The sequence below is a fragment of the Antedon mediterranea genome, chromosome 1 (genome assembly GCF_964355755.1).
Source record: "Antedon mediterranea chromosome 1, ecAntMedi1.1, whole genome shotgun sequence".
NCBI classification, from domain to species: Eukaryota; Metazoa; Echinodermata; class Crinoidea; order Comatulida; family Antedonidae; genus Antedon; species Antedon mediterranea.
The window spans coordinates 30,968,991-30,995,632 of NC_092670.1; the positions used below are offsets into that span (position 1 = coordinate 30,968,991).

Here is a 26,642-nt window from a genome sequence, read left to right on the forward strand (position 1 = left end):
TCACAGGGAAAATTTTCATTAGGAAAATGTGATTATCCAAAACAACTGATCAATCTGAATTTGTAGTAGGACAAGTGTTGTATTGCGTTTCTGGCTATACTATTAATAAATATGTAGGTACAGTAGGTATTTTGTAGGATTTGACTATGTTCCCTGCATCATCACCTAACATTGTCATACACCCCCAACTCTAACAATTGTACTGTCCATAATAGGTGGTTATTGTCCTACATTCCATCTGTAGGATCACCTATGGTATACATACTCTTGAAGCAGTCTTGAGGGTGAACCAGGCACATTCCACCATCCTCGGCCTTTACTGCGCTGTCATCACAAAAGCAACTAGCGCACATTGGGTAATCACTTTCACATTCACCATCTACGAAGTTGCCATCACAGTCCACATAACAAGTACACTCATCAGGACAGGGCCCTATTAAAAAATATGAACAATTTAATATGATGATGATAATACATTTAAAATGTAATACGAAAATGGTAACATGGCAAAATATAGATGGTAATTGTGATATCATTTTGAAATTCCAATAAAATATAAAAATATAAAAGTCACGAAGTTTGCTACTTTTTAAAAGTAAATTATAGAAACAAAAATACATTTTGTTATTAAAATCAATTAACAATAGTTGACCAATCATTATGACAGTGTTTTGTTTAGATAAACAATAATCAAAAGGTAGTCACTCATACAAGTATAGTACCATATTATAGAAATTTTCATAAGATAGAAGAGTAAGTTAATACAGTATTTAGAATTCCTTAAATGTCACCAAACTGTTTTTGAAATTTAAAATTTTAGACTATCCTCACGATAAATTTAATGTACGTAAAATTATGGTACATAATAATTAGACAATAGATAATAATCGTAATAATTTAAGACACATTAAAAGATGAAGAACATTTTATTGTATCCTAATGCCATTTAACATGGTACAGATTTGACACTGGGAACAACAGTACATCAGTCAGCAATATGAATTGAACCAAATTCAAAATGACAATACTGTACAATGACAATTCCTTTTTTGAGTGCTACTTACCATCACAGCCTATCTCATCACTACCATCTCCACAGTCATCATGCTTATCACATAGTTGTGGCAGTGGGATGCAGGTGCCTTGCGTGTTACAGCTAAATTCGGTGGGTGCACAGGTTGGTTCTTCTACAAAAGAGAAAAACAAAACATATTATATTAGTAAGTAAAAATATATGTTTACTGCATCTCTAAAGAATGATTTGTTTTTGTAGGTAGTGTGAACTACATAAACCAAACTAAATAAATTGGGCAAAAAATATGTGAAACACAAGCAATTGATCTATCACATGCACATGTTTGCTTCTAATTGGTCAAATTACTTCCATTCTGCCGTGTATTTGTTATAGCTTAATGGCTGGATGAGTGGTATGATGTGTTATGATATGTTACAGTATGTTTTGTCCATGGAAATCCAAGAATAAATAGTGTGCAGGTTAGTAACAGTTTCTTGTTGATGAAGCTCAACTAATATAATAATAAACATCAGGAACATTTTCACCAGTGTAGAATAGCAAAAAGCTATACAGAACAACCTTATTGCTACACATTTTGAAAATTGTGTAGCAAAAAATACAATACAAAACTATGTTTCTCGACTTAAAAATCAGTTTGATTAGCAATATTGCTAAACAAAATTTTTAAATGAAATTTTTCCCTGAACATTTCTCCAATTTTTAAGTATGGACATTACAATATTATTTTTAAGTTAAAGAATTTAATGTACAGTTTTAACAATCCTAAACAAAAATAAAAATTGTTTTAGACTTAATATTATAAATATGTCTGTCAATATCCTCAACTTTCCTTAATAGGCACCTAATCATTTGGCAGCTAGCCTAGGCGAGTCTATACTGCTAAATCTTCTACCTAGCACTTACCGCATGACTCTTCATCAGAATTGTCGCCGAATCCGCAATCATGTTCACCGTCGCAAACAAAAGTATGTGGAATACATACACCATTGCTACAAAGAAATTCCAAGTCGTCATCACATGTATTGGGACCTGAAATCAGATTGAAAGAATGTTTTACACTACAAACATATATAAACAACAACACCAATATGACATGCCAATTAATAATAATACTAGCCTAATAATTAATTAATAGAAATCTATTATTATTAGTATTAGGTGGGTGGAGATGTTGCCAAATTTAGTAGTCATCCTCTAGGTATAACCTACTGTACCATATTGTATCTAACTAGCCTAGACTCAGTCAGGGTCACATTCGACCGCTGTTGATGAGCGTTTTCGCAACTTAGGATTTAAGGGAAATATCTCACTTAAGTGTGATTGGTGAATACGGCCACTGGGCCTAAGGACTAGGCCGAGGCCTAGTTAAGCCTAGGCCTAGGCATAGCCTTATAATAGCTCAGTAGCTACGAAAATTCACTCTATCGCAGGAGGAAGTCTTAACTTTGACGACTGTCTATTTTAGCTCACTCAGGCCTAGGCCTAGACCTAGCCAAGAAAGTAAAGTAATTAGATATTTTACATCTTTACATTTGTAAAGTAAATAAAATCTGACATTTTTTGGCACTAAACAAAACTTTTTCAAGTTGTTTTGGTCTCAAGTTTCAACAAAAGTAATCCTAAAGAGGGCGCTATAACACTTAACTGTACACACAGAGCTATGGCCCTATAACTAATATTGTTATGCATAGTAATAATAATTGTGTACAGTTAATTAATATTTGTCTAATGAAACTGTTTCAAAATGGAATTTATTTAGTTTCTTTTAGATAGATATAATGATTATTTTGAATAGGCATGGGCCATTAAAATTTTACATAATGATGTTTCACTTTTAAATAACAGAAATTGGATGGGAAAAAAAATTAACAGAAAAGTAGTTAAGCTAATAATGTTTCTGGTTATGTTTGATTTATTTTGTCTTTTTAAACAACCTGTATTTTTTTTTGGCAAAGGTGAATAATATTCAAAGTTTAAAGTGTGTTCATCTTATTTGTCATTATTTGGGAAAAATGAACGTTAAAACACAACTTACCACATTGGAACTCATCTGATTCATCTGTACAATCCGGCATTCCATCGCATTTGTAATTAATGTTTATGCAATGTCCATTTCTACACGTGAATTCATTAACTGTACAGTTGTAGACTAAAAAAGAACGAAGTCAAATATTAATATTACATTACAATTACACATTAATATAATTCAAACCTATTTGGTAGGACTACACCAGTAATTTTGCGGGGTGGGTGGGGGGGGGGGGGGTAGGAAAACATTTACATTAATATGTTCCCATTCCAGATTTTCACTGAATATAGATTGTCCTTAGTGTTAAAAGATAATTATAATGCTTATAGTTCGTTCCATGAAAAAGTGTCCGCCTAATAGGAGTGTCAATTGAATCATGTGTCACAAGTTATGGATTCTACAGTTTATATAGGATAATAAAAGGAATCTGTATCTGTAACATACATTTTTCTTACATAAAACAAAAGAAATGTTCATCCTAGAACTAAAGAATAAAAATGTCCAATCAAATGACGTCATGATGAGTAGGAGCAATAAAATCGGCAAGATCAAATGGTTTGTCTCTGTGGCAGCGACAGGCACCGCGAGTCGCGGAATATATGTACATAATACAGTACTGTTGGTATTTTTCGCAGCCAGACCTAAGATCAAAGTGTGAAATCCTATCTTGGAAAGGGGAGAGCTCAGCGTCCTGTTGTTAGATTGAAATCGGTATCGGGAAGATGTTAAGTATTGTTCCAAACGTGTTATTTTGTTGGATTTTATAAAATATTGTTTTTGATCAAAAGACAGCATATGTTATCCTATGGTTAATTTCTTAGGCCTGCGATAATCTTACCACAATCAGTTTCATCACTAGAATCTCCACAATCCTCAGCAGCATCACAAGTCCATTCAACAGGGATGCATTTACCATTGTCACAACTGAACTCATCAGGAGCACATGTCTCGATTCCTACAATAACAAATATATATGAATCATAGTATATACACGTACAAATACTGCAGCAAATAATTGTTTCAACAATAATGGAGAATGATTATATAAAGTAATTATGTTGTACTAAAAGCTTATCTTGTTGTATGAACATTCCAAAGTCCAACTTACCGAAACATGGATCTCCAAGACATGTTATGTTGCCATTCATGCATGTGCTGTAAATATTTATTTTGGGAACAAAACAAAGAATTAATTAATAAACCTGTACTGTTAAAAACTAAAAGAAAAGCAATTCACTTGATTTTTGAAATTCTGAGTTTAGGTTCTATTGTCATTGTACACATGCGTTATGATTATATCGGAGATAATTAGGCCTAGGCCTACTTACCAGTTTTTACAATTGATTGAAAATGAACTTCCAGTGGGATAAATGACATTGTTATGTTCACATGGGCATTCTTCAGCAGGAACACATTCTTGGCCTGTCAATTTAAATCATAATTCAATGAAATCCTTGTGTTTTTGCAGTCATATTAAATTTATGCATTCTATACTCAATTGTAAATAGGTAATATATTCTGTAACGTACAAGACTTAAACTTGGTCGGTTAATGGTTTTGTTTTATTTAGAATGTTTGATTATGGATAAAATAATTGTAAAAAATACGAAGTATCGAATGGATGTTTGACACCGAGAATGAAGCGCTCTTGCAAATCTTATTCATTAATGTTGGAATGAAAGTAGTTAATTCTATAAAACATTATGATTGCTTCTTTAGGAAATCACTTTGCATGTTTCCAATAAGCTTTCATGCTTACCTCGTAGTACCATTCCACTTGGACAGAAACAACCCTCCACACATCCAGTACAATACTCTTCTGGGATTGGATGTCTTTCGTCACACTTCTCCTGACACACAGGCCCACATGCCATGTATGTTGTACCGTAATCACATTGCATTGCTACATATAAGTAGGTGTTTAAATATGAATATGAACATTGTAGTTAAGTCAGTATACAGTAGGCAGCCTATACCGATACCAAATGTATTGGCACTCTTTGATCTTGAAAATTATACTGATATTTAGTTATAATTATAAATATCAATTATAACAGAAGACAGATAATAGGTCTCTGACTCATCACAAGTCTAACGTGTAAGTCTAAAGTATAGATGCCATCCATGTAAGACGGAGGTAGGTTCTTCTTTCTTACTTATCAGAAATAATAGGCCTACATACCATATTTGTTGGTTATAACCGTTTGGTTGCTAATGAAAAATATATCAATAACCAAAACCATTGAAACTTACGACATAGATCCTGTGATCTCCATCTAATGTAGATACCATGTTTGTTACACTGTTCAGCATATGCAGCAATAGCTGTACACAAACATTCACAATCTCCGCCAAATGTACAGCTAAAAGTAACGATTTGTTTGGGTTTATAATTGTGAATGTATTTTGTGAAAATGTTTAATAATCATAAAAGCGACATACATTTTACAAGGCATATTAAAATCCATTGAAACTAAAACGTGTCTCGATATAGAGGCGCACTACAAAACAAGGTCTCAAAAGGTTTGACAGATTCGTTCCGTTCGTTCTAAAAGTAAACATTGAATATTTACAAATTGTGTAGAGGATTTGAGGATAAATGATTAATATCAACAGAAATATCTAGCTTCAAATTTACATCAAGCAAAACGTGTGCCGATATAGAGGGCGCACTACAATTTAAATATGCATAGCCATTATGCTCTGGAAATATGACACTTCTTTCAGTTTTCATTTTTAATTCAATCAATCAAAGTAACATTTATTTCTCTTCTTGTCATTCATAGAAAATAAAAATTAACAGTAAATATGATAAAAAATAAGAGGGGAAACATTCCTAAAAAGCGAAGCTTGTATAAGGCAGCCCATTTAATTTATTTTACCATTTCAATTACTGAATATAAAAGATAACAACTTATTTGGGTGGATTACCGTAAGGGCAAAGCTCGTTTAAATTGCCGGTCATCCATTATTAGTTCAGTAACATTACAAGCAAAATGAAATCAGGACAAAGGTGCAATACCTAACAAGAAATGTGAAACCTAAAACTGTCAGCACAAGTTGTGTAAATGACTTCAGTCTATTTTTTTCAATCTTATTCATTTATGATGTTGGTGTTTTAGTTTGGTTTCTTGTGCTAATGGATCAGATGTGATATGATTGTATCGGTATTTTCACTTTCGATATAATAATTATAATGATATTATACTTACGCGCATGCATCGTATTCACACCATCTTATGAATATTTCTGGATCGACTGCGGTATGACACGGCTGAAAGAGGTCATGTCTCATGATATCACAACTCTTTTGGGCCCAAGTGAGCCTGTTGCGATTTACCTACAAAACAAAAATGAAATCCATAAAATGATACACGATTACATTAAATAAACTCCTTTACTAGGCGTAATAACCCGCGTTTTCACAACAAAAATAAGTTAAAATGAGCCTAACAATTGGATACAGCTTTTGTCAGATACTTTTGAAAATACCTTTTCCAGAAAATCATTTATCGAAAAAATTGCCTCTCGCATACAAATCTGTATCAAGTTTAGTATTTTTCATTGTTGTCACAAGCGCTTTGAGCACTTTGTGGATATGTGCACCTTATCAATATCATTATCGCATATTTGCTTATCGCATTACACAAAAAAGCAAGTCAGTTCTCAACCTACCTCACAAGGGTCAGGGATAATATCAGAATTCACATCAATGCACATATTTTCTGAAACCTTCCATGAATTAGCAAAGTTATCAGCCCTAGCTTCAATAACACCATCCTGGCTAAGAAAATCATTGTGGGCAATTCCATCGTAGTTACCACATAGACCTTCTACTTTACCATTATACTCGGGTTGAATTGTAATGTACAGTCTTGTAGCTGAAAATAAATTATGAAATGATAATACACGTCACTCTAACAAGTTTATTTTTTCTTCATAAGCTTAAAACACCTAAACGTAAATGTTTATTTTCATAACATTTCCGTTTCTATTAAATCGAATGTTTCATATGGACAGAAGATTCATAAGGTTGACTACTTCTATGTTGATATAATATAAAGTTAGCGGTACACCACGCATATTGGTTCTGAAAAGAACTGTTTTCCCGACGTTTCGATCAATATGCTTTGACGGCCCCAGGAGTGAGAATGTGTATTACTACTTATAGTTTTGATCCCAGAAACAACAAATCTATTTATAATGTGGTTAGTTTCTAAATTGCTTTGTAATATTGGACGTGTTTGAAATAAATCAGTAAAAAGATAATGTTCTTGTTCTATTTTCCTAAAACAGCAGTTTACATTCAAAGTGCAGTGGTGTATTTTGCTGTGTTGGCTGTGTAGCCTATATACTAGCATTACTCTTCAAATGTTTCGATTCAAACAAAGGCCAGGTTAGGTGTTAGGATAGCGACAATGCAGTATGCACTTTTTAAAACTGATCAGTAAGAATAAAGAACCTACCTCCATCCCACATGATATCCAAACCAACATCTGAACGCAAAATAACGTACATTCCAGAGTAGTCCAACCTCAGACTATTGTAAACCTTTGGTAGCTGTACGCCTAGGTCATTCACCAGAACTTCTCTTCCTCTGAGAAGTTCAACTGTAACGGACCCGATAGTGGCGTGGACTGACTTTGTGCAAGTAACACCTGCAGCACCACATGGTACGTTTTCAGCAGTAACAACAAAGGCATTGTCTACCTCTTTAGCCAATACATATCGACAATTACCCATAAAAGAGTATTTTTTGCCGTCAAAGGTGATGTAATGAGGATCACCAGTGGCAATACATGTTCCTAAAATAAAGAAAAAACAATATGATTAGAATCCTTCATTAGTAGCATTAGTTTTATGAGATCAAACAAAAATAATAAACACAGTTTTTAAATATCAGTAAAGTAGTATTTACCTGAACATTTATGTTTTGTACAATCCCAGTGACGCCCACCGCAAACGCTGTTGAACACAACAATACATTTAAATATTAATAAAGAAATTAGTAACAACTATGCGAAAGAAATAGGCTTTGATCAGTTTTCTTCATTGCACATCAAGAGGAACGATCATTGGAATGGCTCAATTGGATGTTTAATTGTTTATGATTGAGTACAGAGTTAATTCAATTGTGATAAAGGAATCAGTTAAATACAAGTTACTTACCATTCATTGCAATCTTTTTTTATTTTTTCTCCATTTTCATATCTCAAACCGTTATGCCTACATGAACATTTATGTGGTTCAACGCATATATCATCCTTAAAAATGTAAGTATATTTTTAAATACATTAATAAATAATGGTACTAATTACCTATACACAATTTTCCTATTACTGACAGGTCACATGGTTGAATTTGTCTAGTTCATACCTTTACGGCCCCACAGAAAGTTATCTTAGGTTATGGGCCACACAAATATTTTGAAAGATCATCATCTTCTTTCACAACATATATATTTACTTTGTATACTTTTTGTACTTATTATTTTATTTATTTTATTTATTTTATTTTTGCAAATACTAACAACACAAAATTTTATTTTAGTACTAAATGAGAAACGAGACAGAATGCTCATGTTGCCATTCCAACCAAGCCAGAACATACCAAAACAGGGTATTTATGTTTAAAACAATTGTTTAAAACATCTTTAAAATGTTTCAAACCTTCACACATAAAATGAATCTCTGGGATCAAAAATATCAATTTATAAAAATAATTATCAAATATTCACGTCATTTTATCATTCCTCCTCATGATACTTACATCAAGGACAAGGCCTTCTGGACAGGTGCAACCAGGTGTGTATGATAATCTACAGGTGGGTTCCAAGTTAAAGTTTTCACACGTTTTTGGACATTGAGTTGTGAATTGCTGGAAAACTTGATTTTTTGGACATACTACATCTACGTCACAATCATTGTAGTCGCATTCGAATGTTCCGTTCAGACACGTGCTATAAAATCATTTTAGTAAAGAAAATCGTTGTTGTAAATTATTTTAGGCCTACATTCATAATTGTATTTTATCTATTTCTTATTCTTATTTAGCCTCAAATAGTCATAATGTCAAATGTACTACAGTGCATCGGTCAACAACAGCTTATGACTGCAGACCAGTCGACGACCCAGCATCCAGACTGCTCTCCACATATGACATTTGGAACGGCCTCAGGAACATCATGGTTTGTATATTAATTGTATTGTAACTTTTAATAAACTAACAGATCTTTTTTGTTACCTTCTTCTAAAAAAAGGATTAGTGGTATCTTAAGTGATGTAATATCTATTTGCCTTGCACAGGTTAAATTTTCTAATTTGCTATTCTTGAGTTAAATATATGATAACGATACGTACCAATTCTGACATGGATGTTCGATTACACTCCTTGATGGATATGTCTTCCCATTATATACGCAGCTACATGCGTGATGCGGTACGCACTGTCCAGTAGAGTCCAACACTTTGCCTTCTTGACAGTTGCAACCAGCCACACATTGTTTGTATGAACAATCTGATTTGTATGTAAGATCTGCGCATGAATGTTCACAAGCATTGCCACACTCTTGGTACTCTTGTCCGCCAACAGAACATGTCATTTCTACGAATATCAGATATAAGTACAATAATTGTATGCGTTTATTAATGTGAATGAATTAAACAGGAATCTCAACAGCATATTTCGAATAAAGGAAGCATATTTTCAACTTACCACAATTGCTTTCACTGAGATCCTCATGTAACCTCCAGTCATGTACTGGTGTACCGGCAAGAGCACATTCTCTAGCATAAGCCGCTATTGATCCACATAGATCTACGTCATGGTCATTCCCACCACATACGTCATGCATACAGTTTTCATAGTAAAGATCAACCTCAACCAAACCATGACAAGCTTCAAAAACTGAAGACTTTAGAAAGCTACAATCGTTCTCAGCTCTGATTACATTACGGGCGTTGATACTACATGATTCATACGTCAAACGGTCAACAAGCTCTGGACAGTCTTCATTCTCAAGAACGTAACCAGCAGCAAAGAGAGCAACACTGGCCTCGATATCCATATCACGTGTAGTGAAGTCGTTCTCTTCAACACCGTCGTAGGTTCCACAAAGACCACGGACCTAAAATGATAATATTTTTTTTTATAAAGTTATAACTGTTATCGAATGTGTAATAGCCTAATGTAATCATTATTCATAATCGAGGGTCTGGACTGTTTAGCTTCGGCTACCGATAAGTTTGCATCTTTGATGATTGCTTAAATTTGCTTTTGTTTATTGTGCAGTATTTGGCACAGAATGTGTAAAGCAATACAATAATCTACAAACATATAATTACAAAAGCAAACATCTCAACTTACAGAGTACATATAGACAGGGTTAACATTTAGGTAAACTCGTCTTCCTCCATCGTAAGTTACTGTTAGCCCGAAAGTTTCCACAATAATGAACATTGAAGAGCCAAAGTGTACGTGCATATCGGTGTTCTTATACGGCAAAGAAGCGACTTCTCCGTTGACTGAGACTTGGTATCCTGGACCAAGCTTAAGTATTGTATCGTCAACAGTTAGCGACAATGATGTGATACACACCAGTGATCCGTCACTACCGCAATCCTCAAATGTAGCTGACACGTGAAACTTCTTGCTTATAAATTCCTTTAAAGAATAAAAATAAAAATAAGAAAAACATCATCGAATGTTGTTCTTAAAAGGCAACTACAGATATTTAGGACGCATACATATCGATGCCTATAATGACGAATGTAAAATTGTATTGAAATAATGTTAATGGTCAGGATCGAAGAATAAACGTGCAGTACACCGTTTTCCGATAACGTGTTAATATTATCATTGACACGTTACCTACGCTGTCCAAAGTATCGAACGGTTAACACCAAATTATTGTGGAGGTGATCCATGCGCATTACGAAAAACCTAAAGCTTGGTTCCCACATAGATCAACGCAAGAACAAGCGCAACTTGACACACATATATCATCCGAACTTTAGCTTGCAATTGGTCAACTAGCTTGCGTTGCGTGAGTGAGTGGCCGAGCGGTTAAGACAGTGGAACCGTAAGAGTGAGTGGCCGAGCGGTTAAGACAGTGGAACCGTATCACGTAGCCATAACATCGGCAGGGGTTCGAGGCTCACTCATTCCATGGTTCTGGTGGTAGAACGAGTCTTCTCGGATAAGGACCTATAAACCGTAGGTCCAGTGAACACAACTTGCTCGTGTGCACTTTAAAGAACCTAGTATATCTTTCGAGACGAGTAGGGGGTTACCCCGGTGTATTAGTACATCACAGTCACTGATCACCAACTGGGCCCTATGGGAGATCAGTCTTTGACTGAAGAGGTCACCCAGTATAAAGATAAAACAAACAAACAAAACAAACAAATACGCCATTTTGTCTTTAGTGAGAAATAGATTTAACAATTATTGGTTTTATGCCGTAATGAAGTATCTTACCTCGAGAAGCATGTATGAGCATAATCCGTGGAAAGTATAGTCCTTCTTATCTATTGTGGTGATGTGACCTGCTCCAGTGATTGAGCAAGATCCAGTACATATTTCAGATTCACATGTCCACTTGCCATTCAGACAAGTACTGAAATAAAGAAAGTAATTAATAAGCCATTTTGAAATAGAATGTAAAATGATAGAAGTGTTGATTTACAGCATCTATGAAGAGGTATATGGTTTAAAGGTTTGCATGGCGAATACACACAAGTAAAGTTAGGTTTGTAGTAACGTTTACACAGAATGTACTCCAAACTTAACTTTAACTCAACTCAAACCATAATATTTAATACATCCTGGCGTTAAGTATGTAGAGTGTAGTCACTCATAATATGAACAGCTTGGAAGTCAGAAAAAGTACAAGGCAATAATACCAATGTATGTGTACCGTCTGAAAGTACAGGCCTACTGCGGTACTGAAAGGAGTTTATCTAGGCCTAATTTATTGTCGCATTGTACAGTGACACCTCCTTCTTACAAGAAGTTAAACAAACGTGTCTTACATACTGTAGTGTTTATATTATATGTATTATACTAGCCTATATAGCTATAAGATGACTTACCATTGATTACACTCCTGCATAATAAAAGACCCATTGTAGTACTTTTCCCTGTTATATATACATGGACACAACTCCCTCTCTATACATTCACCCTCTTCCAGATACGTTCCTTCTGGACATTGGCAACCGGGAAGACATGTGGTAGGGCAGTACTGCTCAAGATTGTAGTTTGCTGAAGCGCATGTGTTTTTACAACTAGACTTGCATTCGGTGTACACTTGCTTACCGGGACATGTTTTAGCTATAATAATAAAATAATTTCAAATAGTAGGCCTATTGCTAAAATTATAAATACAACGCCATTCAGAGACCCGATACATAAAAATGCACGTGAAAAGACAATTTTACACATATATATTTTTACACAAATTGTGCTGACTATGCAAAAAAATATTGTCCTTAAAATTATACACCTTCCCCCTATAGTGAACACAGCCGGCCAACTCGTCGACAACATTTTGTGGAGAACCATCTTTTGGCCACGGCGATGTCGACAGAGATTTGCCAAAATACTTAGCCGGCCGAATAACAGTTGACAACTCGTCGACAACAATTTGTGAAAAACCCCTTTTTGGCCACGACGATAAAATACTTCACTTAACATACTTTAAAGTGAAACTTACGACAAAAGTCTTCAGATCTCCACTGTAATGCTACATTGTTGCTGGAACATTCTCTTGCGTATGACGTCAAGACGTTACAAAGAGACGATTCAGATTCGATGCCCAATGAACACAAGTCACGCATACAGTTATCGTGATAGAAACTTGGATCAACCTAAATAAAATATATGTAAAAGCATTATGATTACATAGCCTATGTAAATACGTGAACGTGATTGCTTGAAATGGCATCACAAATATAATTGCCTCGGGAAATCTCAAATGTTATAATACACCTACATTTTGACTGAACGCGTACATGTTTGCTAGCAAACCAAAAAAAATTCCATAAGCAATGTTATTCATATATTTTCTAGATTACTGTAGGCATAGGATAACTGGCTGTGTTTTTAGTTAGTTATTGATTGTAGCCTACTTATTAATTATATCCTAAATCTATGTAAAAATTATGTGTACGGTGTATTTTGGTTAGATTGCTGTTTTTTAAAGTAACTAAGTAGAAATTGTAAATGTGTGTGATCGAGCGTCTGAGATCCAATAGAATTTTCTAGATTTTTAAATATTTGTGTAAATAATAATAATAAAACGTAAATAAACGCTACTGATATAGTTCGTTTCAAATTCAATAATAACACCTTTGAAACAAAACCCTAAAATATTTTGTTTTCCTTTATCATAATATAATATAAATGGTACAGTAGTAGTCTAGTCAACAAAAAGACAATGAATATACTCACATGTTCATGACATGGTGCAAATATATCTCGCCTAAGGTTGTTGCATTCCATTCTGGCGTAGTCAGCAAGTTCGGGATAGGTGAAACATGGATGCTCAATATCGGGTACATCGTCACATACCTAATTATAGTGTTAACATGTCAAATGTTAGTAGAAATACACAAATATATATATTTAGCATTAGTTACACATTTTTATTCGAAAGGATAATTATTCTTGTTCGATCGCTTACCTCTCTAAATGACAGAGACTTCCATGAGTTACCAAGTGATGACGTAAAACGGGTCTGGAGTCCGTTCCTCATTGTCATATCGTCTGGTGAGAATAGTATGAAATTAAAATATCATTTATAATAATGATAATACTAGCCTTACATCGAAAAAAACGATTTGATTCTAAGCATAACTATAACTGTACTTAATTATGTTCTGTCCATATTTTTGTTTGAAATAAATAATATAATATGTGATGTAATAATATAACTGTCATTTAAATTGTTATCATTATCATCATCATCATCATCATCATCACTGTCAACTCCATCGATCAATCCTGGTCTTACCTGACTGATCTCCATTATAGTTTCCACACAAACCCTCCGTGAGGCCTTGGAGCTGTTGTACTAGCGTGATGTATATCCTGAACTCATTGTCCCATTTTGCTCGTATACCTATGCCAGTCTCCAAAAAATGTAAATCACCGTCCTTCCAAATACTGGCACCTATAATATTGAAATAAATGGTGGATATACTGTATATTATACATAAAACACAATAACGCTATTTGGTATTACTTTTATTGATAAAATAAAAGTAAAGTGATATACTTTACATTTAAGATAATCTTTTAATACATTCACAAGTGAAACGTTTCTTGATAGAATTTGCATATACAGGGAGTAAAACATGTTGACAATTGTGTTGACATGAGTTACAAAACAAAGTAATCATTGCGGCAGATTCACATTTGCTATAGCAACAGCATTCCATAAGTGAGTAGTTTTAGAAGATAGCATTGTGGAATAGAGTCTCTGAAGATTACAAATAAAATAATAGTTTGTTTACCTTTATCAGCAAACGGTAATTGTGAAACCTCTACGCCATTAAAGTTAATCGAATCACCATCTATAATAAGACTATCTACCAGTCCAAGTTGAATCGTCAAACGCTTAAATATAATCAAAGAGCTTACATTATGTTGATCAATAAGAAAAGCTAATAAGAAACAAATATCTTAAATATATATATATTAATTAATTAAATTTCAGTATATCACCGGGCGGTTTCGAATTAATGTTCATTGCCTAATGTGTTTATATATATATATATATAAACACAATAGGCAAAGAGCATTAATTCTAAACCGCCGGTGATATACTGAAATTTAATTAATTAATTTGAAACGATAAAGATGAGGAAATCTGTGAGAATGAGAAAAAGTCGCCCCAACCGAAACTCGAACTCGGACCGCCTGCTTGATATACAGATGTCCTAACCATTAGACCACTTGGGCTTTCATGGTATTGTTCGAACTCGATTGGATAACGACTCTTTAACATTCTGGGCGTGGTACGGCGGAACAGCACTAGTCCTCAGTTGTACGCACGCGCAACAGAGATCAAATTGATACGCCCTCATATATATATATATATATATATATATATATATATATATATATATATATATATATAATAGAATTATAATTCTTTGCCTCTATAAGAAGAAGAAAAATATAATATAATATGTTTAAAACCATATATATATAAATCAAAGAGCTGCATAGGCAGGATATAGAAAAAAATCAAGATCAAATAAGTTAAAACTGCCTCAATATAGGCTAGATTTATTTTTACGACATGTTTCGGGCATAGCCCATCATCAGGTGAAGAGAATTGTAACAAAGGATAACATATATAAGTCACAAAATGACATAATAAAACAAATCAGCCAATCAAAGATGTTAACAAACAAAAGGCATAGTTATAAAGACACGCCTCCAAAAGCTATGGGGTACAAAGCAGGAATGGTTGCTTATAAAGCAGGAAATTTAAAACAAAGACAAAAGCTTCAAGTGTAAATAATTGTTAATATGTGAATGTCTCTGGCAAAATTAAAGTTTAAAAGATCTAAATTGTACATTTATGCCGGTAGGGGCATATATATATATATTTTTTCACCAGTGAAAAGATTATCTTAATAATATATATATATATATATAAATCCAAAGGCAAATTACTGAAAAAAATGACAATGCTGTGGGTATCAGTGGCTGGATCTCAATGGAGATAAAAAAATAAAAAGCGAAAAGCTAAATCAAAACGATAAAGTAAACAGCCAGAAAAGTTAGCAGAGCTTTCGGGCAACACTAGCCCTTCATCAGTGCAAGTGTATATATACACAAATCAGGCAAAGAACATTAATTCTAAACCGCCCGGTGATATACTGAAATTTAATTAATTAATTTGAAACGATAAAGATGAGGAAACCTGTGAGAATGAGAAAAATATTAGCAGACGGTCCGAGTTCGAGTCTCGGTTGAGGCGACTTTTTCTCATTCTCACAGATTTCCTCATCTTTATCGTTACAAATTAATTAATTAAATTTCAGTATATAACCGGGCGGTTTAGAATTAATGTTCTTTGCCTGCTGTGTTTATATATATAAAAGTATCTCTTCGGAGATCCCGCCTCGTGAATAAAAATACTGAAAGATATATGAGGGCGTATCAATTTGATCTCTGTTGCGCGTGCGTACAACTGAGGACTAGTGCTGTTCCGCCGTACCACGCCGAGAATGTTAAAGAGTCGCTATCCAATCGAGTTTGAACAATACCATGAATGCCCCAGTGGTGGTCTAATGGTTAGGGCAACTGCATATCAAGCAGACGGTCCGAGTTCGAGTCTCGGTTGGGGCGACTTTTTCTCATTCTCACAGATTTCCTCATCTTTATCGTTACAAATTAATTAATTCAATTTCAGTATATCACCGGGTGGTTTAGAATTAATGTTCTTTGCCTGTTGTGTTTATATATATATATATAACAGTTATATTTGGATGATGTCGAATACCTGATTTTAGTATAAATAAGAACAGTATGTTAATCCATATTATTTGTTTGTGGTTACTATTACACCTCATGTGATTTATGTATTCATAAATATTAACATTGTGTATATGTTGGAAAGAAAGAGAAAAGAGATTATGTTTGGTATGAATTCATTTTAAATCTCTCCTAAAATCTATTATTTTAAAGCAATAGCATTAGACCTATTATATTTCATTTTATTTATTAAAATTACAAACGGCAGTGAAAACAAAATCAAAAGTGTAAAATCGTATTATAACCTTTGTTATAAGTACTGAACACCAACAGATATAAAACAAGTGTTTTTGGAAATGTATAGGCCTAACATGACATTAAGCGGAAATGGCAGGAATTGTTTGGCCTACTGTTGCATTTACTTACCTTTCGACACAAGAGTGGGTCGGTACAGTCGATATTCCGCACGAGCACACTCCACGTTTCATCGATATCAGCCGCTAAGATGTATTCACAACCTCCGAGGAAGTTATATCGAAGACCGTCAAATGTTCGGAAATGTTCGGTTCCCCAAAACACACATGTTGCAAATGGAAGTAAGCTCTCTGTTGTGCTTGTCACGTTTTCAGCTAAAACAAGAAAAAGATAATATAATATGTTTAAAACCATATATCGATATAACATATAAAGCTTGCGGTACACCACGTGTATTAGTTCTGAGTTTAGAGTTTCTCGACGTTTCGATCGATATGCTTTGATCGTCCTAAGGATGAGGACGATCAAAGCATATTGATAAACTCAACAGTTCTATTCAGAACTAATACACGTGGTGTACCACAAGCTTTATATCAACATTTGATTTCGCCATGCAAACCTTCAAACAATCAGGGAGTTGTTATTACAACTCCCTGAAACAATATAAAACCATATACATGTATTGTTATAAAATTAGATAAAATCTTTGTTAATATAAAATAGTGTTATTTGTTAAGCTTTGTCTACGCTATTAAACTATTTTGACAAAAAAAAGTGTTACGTGCCCAAATGGTAGTGGTATTTCAAAATATGGTAGTGATATGACATCATACAGTCCATATATGGGCAATTAATAAAATGTGGTAGTATAGACAGAGCTTGAGAGAATTAAGAAACATAAAGGTTGGGTTGTTTTCTCAGAATGGTTACACTTTACAAAAAGTCTACAAATTATCAAATTCCTGTGACGAGTCAACATTGACATAGTGGATCAAGAAACATATCAATTCATGTTTTCTACTTACGTTCCAATAAGTTACACTGGTCTCCGAAAAAGTTAGTTGGACAATCACACTTGTTAGGCTCTAGACAAATACCTCCATTCTCACATGGCAATGAGCATATTGCTATTTTTGACAAACAGAATAGAAATAAAAATCAGAAAGAAGAAATATACTGACATTTTGGTATGGTATTTTGTATATGATATAATTTGATATATCTATATTATAAGTGAGAGAGTTTGTCTGTTTGTCTGTTTGTTCGTTATACAAATTTTTGTTACTGCACGTAATCTTACATATGGGGTATCAAAATGACCGCAATTGTACCGGGAATGTTTACCGTTACTGTGTTCAACTACATCACGATGCCTCCAAGGAAAAAAAGTATTTAATTATTCCTGGGAAGCGGCTGGGAGTTTGGGGTGGGCCTATCACCATGACCGAAACTGTATTTGGTTTGTTTTAAACTACATTTGAAAACTGCTACTGAGGGATTATGGGTTGGGAGTGATAATAACATAACTTCAACAAATCACCCAGTGTATCTGGGGTGTGTTTGTAGGGGGAGGTGGAAGAGCGAAAATATTGTCGTAATGAAGTAGCCTATATGCTTGGAATTGTACTAGGAAAAGTTACTATATTTGAACTGTCATGGGGAGGAGTTAAGGTTTGTTGTTTGTGGCTGGGGTGGTGAGAGGAGAAAGAAGGCTGGGGGACCGCAGTATCTAAATTAGATATTTTAATTATCAGCCAATATAACACCTATTCATTTACACAATTTACAACGTACTTCAACCATTACTAGACCCATCATAGCTATGTATACTCCTCTCAATTTGAAGCTTACGTTGAATTGAATTTGTCCATCACTGGGAAGAATTGGTTTTTAAAAAAGAGTATGGGGTGTTATTGAAGAAGGGTGGAGATTGGTGAGTATAGACAGATACTGGCGTCGGGTGTTGAGAAGGCTTTAAACTAATTTTGAAACCCGCCCTGGGGCGGGTATAATTGCTAGTCTATATTATAAGTGAGAGAGTTTGTCTGTTTGTCTGTCTGTTTGTTTGTTTGTCTGTTTGTTCGTTATACAAATTTTTGTTACTGCACGTAATCTTACATATGGGGTATCAAAATGACCGCAATTGTACCGGGAATGTTCTAAGCTATATTTCAACATCATCCGCCACCTAGGATCTATGTTAGGGACCAAAATGTGGTCAAAACCCCCACTTTCGATGTTTGTTCGTTATACAAATTTCCGTTTCTGCACGTAACCATACGTATGGGGTATCAAAATGATGGCAATTGTACCCGGAAGGTTTTAAACTACATTTAAAAAAATTCCCCCGACTCCTGGGGTTTTTGTGGGAGGGGTGGGGGCGGGGGGTGGTGTGGTGGTTTGTGATGTCATTTTTTGCTAGGGCTCGGGGTTGTAGGCTATCGAATTGTAAAATTATACTACAAAAGTTTTACAGTATTTTAATTATCGTCAGCAAGGCGTATATAGATTTACATATTTTATTCATTAACCAATATGACACCTATTCAATTACACATTTAGCAAAGTACTTTAACCATATCCAGCTACTATGTATCGGTCTCTTGGATTGTCTCATTACAGACATCCATACATGTGTGAACATACACATGTTGTTTACTGTTACTGTGTTGAACTACATCACCAATCCTCCAAGGAAAACACGTCAATTGTGGGAGAGTGGGGTTGGGAGATAGGGTTTGGGTTTCAGGAGATAGTGGGGATTTCGCTTACACCAGAATTGTGGTTGGAAAATGTATTTAATCATCCCTGGGAAGCTGATGGGAGTTTGGGGTGGCGTATCAAAATGATAGCAATTGTACCCGGAAGGTTTTAAACTACATTTAAAAAATTCCCCCGACTCCTGGGGTTTTTGTGGGAGGGGTGGGGGCGGGGGGGGGAGCGAAAATACTAGCGTAATGAAGTAGCCCGATTGGATTGTACTAGGAAAAGTTACTAAATTTGAACTGTCCAGGGGAGGAGTTAAGGTTTGTTGATGGTGGCTGGGATGGTGAAAGGAGAAAGAAGGCTGGGGGACCTTAGACCCATCGTAGCTATGCATACTCCTCTCAATTCGAAGCTTAGGTTGAATTGAATTTGTCCATCACTGGGAAGAATTTGTTTTTAAGAAAGAGTATGGGGTGTTATTGAAGAGGGGTGGAGGTTGGTGAGTATAGACAGATACTGGCGTCGGTTGTTATATACTGAGAAGGCTGTAAACTAATTTTGAAACCCGCCCTGGGGCGGGTATAATTGCTAGTTACTTATATGTATAATGTAGGAAAGGCAAATTATAGTCGTATAGGTAGGCCTACATACAATAATGAATGATCAGAATGTTATTATCATTCCAATCATTAGTCATTATTATGTTTACTAAAAATATTATTAATGTATTGATATAACTTATATGGAATAAGATTAACATTTTTAAAATGTACTTACGTATTGTACATAGCTCGCCTCGATACCCTTCGCAACATGTCTTGACAAAATCGAATACCTCGACATATTCGTAGACGGCAGGCCTAAGAAAAAACAATGTAAAAACAATCACTTTTTAACCGTCTTAACCGTTTATTTGATGGAAGAGTCGAACAGTGCCGTACCAGAACTGGAAATATTATTCCACCTCCTAGATTTGAATGCTATGGTAGAATGCTGAGAAATTCAAATAATCTATCACAATAAGATGAAAATTAAGCCATTTGCTTATTTATTCCCATGCATTTTTTTATGTTTTATATCACTTTGTAAATCATGTGCAATTTACAGATGTGACATCTGTGACATGTGACTGTTTAATTAAATTAAAGATTATTAATAAAAGATACAGTATCATTTTGAGTTAGGCCTAAACAAGGCTCTAAATAAGGCCAAATAAACTTAAACTACTAATCAAACTTTTAAGCCATATGTCTATCGTTTTTACTATTAGCTTTTTTACAAAAAGGAATAAATGTTTTACAATAAAATTTAATGACAAAAAAAACAAGAAGATCGACGTTTCTGAACCATCATGGAACCATTTTCAAGATCAAGTGATCGAATTATACAAAACAACAACTTAAGTTCTTAGTATTGTAGGCCTTCTTCTCTTAATTAACCAATCAATTAGTATTTCCTGTCACCTATTTGTGTTTGTTGTTTTGTATAATTCGATCACTTGATCTTGAAAATGGTTCCATGATGGTTCCGAAACGTCAATCTTCTTGTTTTTTGTCATTAAATGTTATTGTAAAGTTATAATAGCAAGCGTCTATTATTTATTAAGAAATAAATGTTACATAAATAAAAAAAATCAAAAGAATGATTTTACATTTGAAATTGCACGTTATTGTTACGGTCCTTTATAGTTACTTTGGCTTTTGCTATTCTAATTCATTGATATAACTTACAAATGGTGTATTTTCAATAAATTACTTGTGGTTCAGTTATGCTACATAAAATATAAATCAAAATATAGGTGTGTAGGTGTTTAGTTTTAATTACGCTATTAGACTATTCATAGGTTTTACTCCATAACTTAAAATGCATTAAAATGATACGATATTTGGAAATATCTATTTAGGCTACTCCTGTTACATTTACAAATACAGACAATACTATGGTTACGTAAAAATCCAGTTTCCATGGCATTGGATGTATAGTTTTTCCACAGCTGCGATAACGAATCCGTTTTAAATTTCTTTGGTTGATAATATATATATATGAATATGGTATTCAGTTACACTATAAATAATGGATGGGTAACAAAAGCAGGAATACAATATCTGAATGTCTGTGAATTATTATATAGTTTTATATACAGCTCAGATTATATAACAATATCATATTCATTAAAATTGAATGTTTCACATCAGATCCAACTGTAATATATATAAACCATCTTGCGATTGTAAAGATTATTATATAGACCCATCTGAAAATTATTTTTCATACAGTACAAAAGTTCGGTTGTCGTACCCTGTTTTTACTTTGTCAACGTTGTCAATGCGTTACCAATTGTAATCTCTATTATTTAATAAACCTGTATTATTAATTACGGTTTTAGCAGGTAAATACCTTTTTTTCGATCGAATGTTTGGTCAATAGTTTGATCAACAATGGATTGAGATTCCAAAATATTTCGAATTTTACACTAAAATTACCATGACGCAAAATGTTCAGGAATGTGTAAAATAAATACACTACCGGTATTAGCTATAATTGTCAAGGAAATGTGTTTGACATTATTATATACAAGACAGATTTAGGAAATTTTAAACATGTGTTCATATTTACAATTGCATCATAATGAACAGGTTGTGCCAATAATATACATGCACCTTTTGTTTAAAAGAACGTTTGTCGAAAAACAAAGCAGCATGGATTATCTCTATTTGTTTACACAGTAGTAACACCTTAAGGTGTGCGGTACAAACAAAAAGGTATTGTAAAGGTGAATTTAAAATTCAATTTTGAGCACCTAAGTAAATAGCTCACATAAAACCATGGCTTATAAAAATAGGAATATTAGTTTTGTGGAAACCATTATTATGACGTATAGATTCACATCAATTGGCCTATACGAAAATAAAATCGATCGAACATCATTAGGAAACACAGAAACTTTAAAGACAGATACATTGTCCATGAAAACATGAAATGATACAATTAAACTTAAAGGTAAATGTGTGGTTTTAATAAAGTTTATTCAATCATTTACTATGATTCAATTTAAGTCTCACCTTATCAACAAGTAACAATTTTCGGAATAGATAATGATGAATATTGATTCAAATTAATCAATATAATTATTCTGATAGCAAAGTTGTCTATAGGCCTATGCCGATATAAACGTAAATCTGTTAAATGTCTTCAATAAGGACCTTTCCTTTAAAAATATTACAATATGAATTCACAATAGTATTGTTTATTTGTATATTAATATTTAATTGGAACGGGTTAACTTTCTTTCATATGAAATGTATACTGTTTTGAAACAAATGTATAATGGAATCAATTATAAATCCAAAGGAAAATTAAAGAAAACAAGGCCAACAGCCATAAGTCGCGTGCTAAAACGCATAATAATACCGGGCCAACAGACAGACCGACAGACCGACCGACCGACATAGTGAACTATAGAGTTAAAAATGACAATGCTGTGGGTATCAGTGACTGGATCTCAATGGAGATAGAAAAAATAAGCGAAAAGCTAAATCAAAACGATAAAGTAAAACAGCCAGAAAAGTTAGCAGAGCTTTCGGCCAACACTAGCCCTTCATCGGTGCAAGTGGAATCAATTATAAAAATATATTTTTTAAATCACTTAATTTAACCAGAAGCCATAGAATACAGTCTTTAATTTTATTTTTCAATTTTTTTGTTTGGAAAACATGAAAGAAGTAGCTCTAATAATTAACGTCAATATAATAACCCGCTTATAATCCTATGCTGTTATTTATATATAATATATGTTATTTATTTCTTTCTTATAAACTCAAAATGTTTTAATTCTAAACTATTTTCATTATACGATATCAATTATTTAATATTAATAACAATTTCAATTCGACTTTTATTTCAGAAAATTGTCCATATGATATAATACATTTCAGAGAAAACAAAAAAAGATGAAGGAGAGAGGACCAAAACTTTTATCTATGTTTTTATCAAATGGCAATTACAAATCTTATCAGAATTATTGACATTAAAAATATTGGCATCGGATAAAAAATCAAATATGTTTAATTAAACTTAAAAGTAATTTTGCACATAACTATTGGATAGTTTGCAACACATTGTGAAGAGAAAGGACAATTTACTTGTAAACATTGTGATGCACTTTTTAAAAATAGGTTTAGTTACTTGATTGTTTCTGCTCTTATTACATCCCAGCCTATTGGTGCTCTTTGTTTTTATGATCTAAGTTCGTTGTAAGTAGTCTATATAACCTGCATGTGATTTAGAATTTTAAAATAAAGAGACCTAGACCTATATAATACTATAACTTACTTGAAAATTGGACAATCTTCACTCTGAACGTTTGCCTCGTAGGCATCAATATCTAATTGGAATCCATTTTTCTCAAACGCTTGCACGGTAGCACAGTTGACGGTTAAGTTCAAACGAGGCGATGATTCTATTTGTTGTGTACCCTTCAGAATTTCATCGCAAAAATGTGTCCTACAAAAGAGAATAGTAACAAATAGTTAGTTATCTGTGGTTTTTAGCCAGGTGGTTTGCAATGATAGAACGATATACTTTTCATTTTCTGTTTGTGAACATCAAAATGAAAACAATTATAATAAGTTACAATAGATATTGCAATATATTATAATGGTTCAGAAATAATATTCTTGTTAATTTCAATAGGAAATGAATTGTAATAAGAATGGAATCAATTCAAACGAACGATAAAAATAACTAATGATATGATTCAAACCAGTATTTATGTGAATATGCTATTAAGGAAATAATTCATAACGATATTGAGCAATTTTATGTTGTACAATTTTTATATTACGAAATTTAAATGATGTTCTGATAATCTTTGAAAATCATCGTTTATTGATAAATTAAATGAGTGAATGCACAACGATATATGAAAGAAACGAATGAATGAAAGGATAAACGAATAAAAATGGTATAATGTAAGAATAAATGCATGCCTGATTGAGCGAGTGAACTAAATTAATAAATGGTGGCAATGAATCAGTGAAATGAATCGAAGGAAGGAAGAAAATACGAACGAATGAATGAGTGAATAAAGAAAGAATTAATTAATTATGTTGATACAATAGTAAATGATGTATGGGTGATCGAATTTGTGAATGACGGATATAAATTCGGATGAAGAAAAGGAGAAAATTGTGGAGGAAAACAGATCATGCTTTTAACAAAGCTTACGCAAAGTGAAAAAAAAAACAAGTTAAACTAAAAACCATATAATTTAATTATTTAAAATTAAATAATGACTAATTTTACTCACGTTTGTGCTTTGGCTATTGAAAATATTAGAATTGCTAAATAGCATTCTAAGACCAAGCGGTAAACCATTTCTGGTCCCTGAGCGAAACACTACAAAAATATTCCCAGTGATATAGCCGTAGTTTTATCAAAAATTAAAACTTAAGCTTAATATCTATTAATTAGTCGGTTACAACTTTTCGCTCGTGTATCTATTGTACAATTATCGCCTCTGTGATTTTGAGTTTCAATTTAAGGGTTCGCTGTTGTATTACATGCGTCAAATTGTATACTTATCTCCACTTGTTGTATACCTGTTGACCAGGGTAGGCGACAGCTGTGAGGCGTAACAATGGTTCAGCGGGGGAACTTACTGTCCGTATCCTTGTGTTGGGCACTTCACATTTGCTAAGTCAGCTAAATTCAATTAGTTTATGTGTTCAATTGGCACTCCTGCGTATATTGCTCTTCCCACAGGTTGCCATAACGAGTTGCTTCTTTACAATTTTCATTAAATAAAAACAATCGCATACTGAATATTGCTACCTACTTCAGTTAATGTGTGATTGAATAACGTTTGCCTGCTAATTTCATTTGCAAATGATTTCAACTTTAAAAATCTCTCTACTTGTAATGTTGTAAATTGTGTTTTAATATGGACCTGTCACAATAAACTAAATAGATTTCAACGTTTTGTTTAGTATAACAAGGTGGGCTACTTATAACATCAAGGATTGGAAGTTATACTTTAATTTATTTCATCACAAATATACTGTATAATTATTAGGCTATACATTGAAATAATAATATTTACAATGTTTGTATTTTAAGTTACTTTTCGGTGTCTAGCTGTTGTGATCGACTATGTTGTTGAAATCTCTGTAGCTGCAAAAAAATGAAGAATGTATTTTCATACTTTTACATGGCAGAATCAATATTTAATGATTAATATTGGAAAGGATTGTTCTAATTTGATTTACACATCATCATTACTCTTTCGTTATTCTTATAGATATTATTATCTATCAAATATAAATCTATGAATTGACAAATCTATGATTACAAGGATGGGCCTAAGCATTTGACATAGCATCTTTAAATTCTTTATCATTAGGTTTATTTATTAAGAAGAAGTAAGCACGAGAAGTTGATGATCAATCTTTTTTAAACTGATAACAAACAAATCAAATAACACTTAATTACAAATCGGTTATACTAAAAAACACAAGGTATACATCTCACACACACTTGACACACACGCTTGACGCACAATTGACACAAAATGCTACTCTTATTATAGTACAGTATTATTAATTACGCCTTCTTATAAAACAAAGAGAAAGATATTTTGAATAGCAGAAATAACACCTGTAGCTGTATATTAACCATTCACACTTAGGCTAAGGGAAACACTTAACCTTAAAATTAAGAGAAATAAATCTGCTAAGTTAATAAAAATACTTAAATATGTATTGAGTTAAGTGAAATATTTATTATGGTGTTTTGTAGAAGAACATTTTTCTCAATTGTTATTGTAAAACACAGACTTTTGTATTGCTTTGTTGGTAAACACTACAGAAACAGACTGATGCCATATATTATATGATATTATTAGACCATTTTCGATTTCCTACTAGGCCTATACTATAACACTAGTAATGAATGTGTGAGAAGTTTAATAGTTTTGAAAAAATGCAAATTTCTTATAATACACTTCTTATCTAGTTTACATTTTTCTACCAGGTAAATTATTAAGCTGATTGAGTATTTCTTCTGCACCTACACTCCAGATGCAATGTTTTCCACACATTTGAACGTTGAGTTTGGTTCAGCCAATTT

At 33.3% G+C, this 26,642-nt stretch overlaps 1 protein-coding gene across 1 annotated transcript; it reads right to left on the minus strand.

Moving 5' to 3' along the window:
* Nucleotides 1-227: 227 nt before the first annotated feature.
* On the minus strand, nucleotides 228-24,893 carry LOC140043991 (SCO-spondin-like). Its single transcript, XM_072088478.1, has 30 exons — nucleotides 24,826-24,893; nucleotides 23,850-24,020; nucleotides 20,295-20,377; nucleotides 17,837-17,938; nucleotides 16,983-17,185; nucleotides 14,582-14,684; nucleotides 14,080-14,238; nucleotides 13,750-13,832; nucleotides 13,518-13,637; nucleotides 12,781-12,934; nucleotides 12,158-12,398; nucleotides 11,544-11,682; nucleotides 10,431-10,727; nucleotides 9,780-10,191; nucleotides 9,425-9,668; nucleotides 8,835-9,024; nucleotides 8,235-8,329; nucleotides 7,984-8,030; nucleotides 7,532-7,870; nucleotides 6,741-6,946; nucleotides 6,299-6,405; nucleotides 5,319-5,428; nucleotides 4,825-4,968; nucleotides 4,394-4,487; nucleotides 4,174-4,220; nucleotides 3,904-4,020; nucleotides 3,072-3,185; nucleotides 1,940-2,065; nucleotides 1,065-1,187; nucleotides 228-433 (listed from the first exon to the last, which is right to left on the minus strand). The coding sequence occupies exons 1-30, from the start codon at nucleotides 24,891-24,893 to the stop codon at nucleotides 228-230; spliced, it is 4,644 nt and encodes a 1,547-aa protein (XP_071944579.1).
* Nucleotides 24,894-26,642: the final 1,749 nt, after the last annotated feature.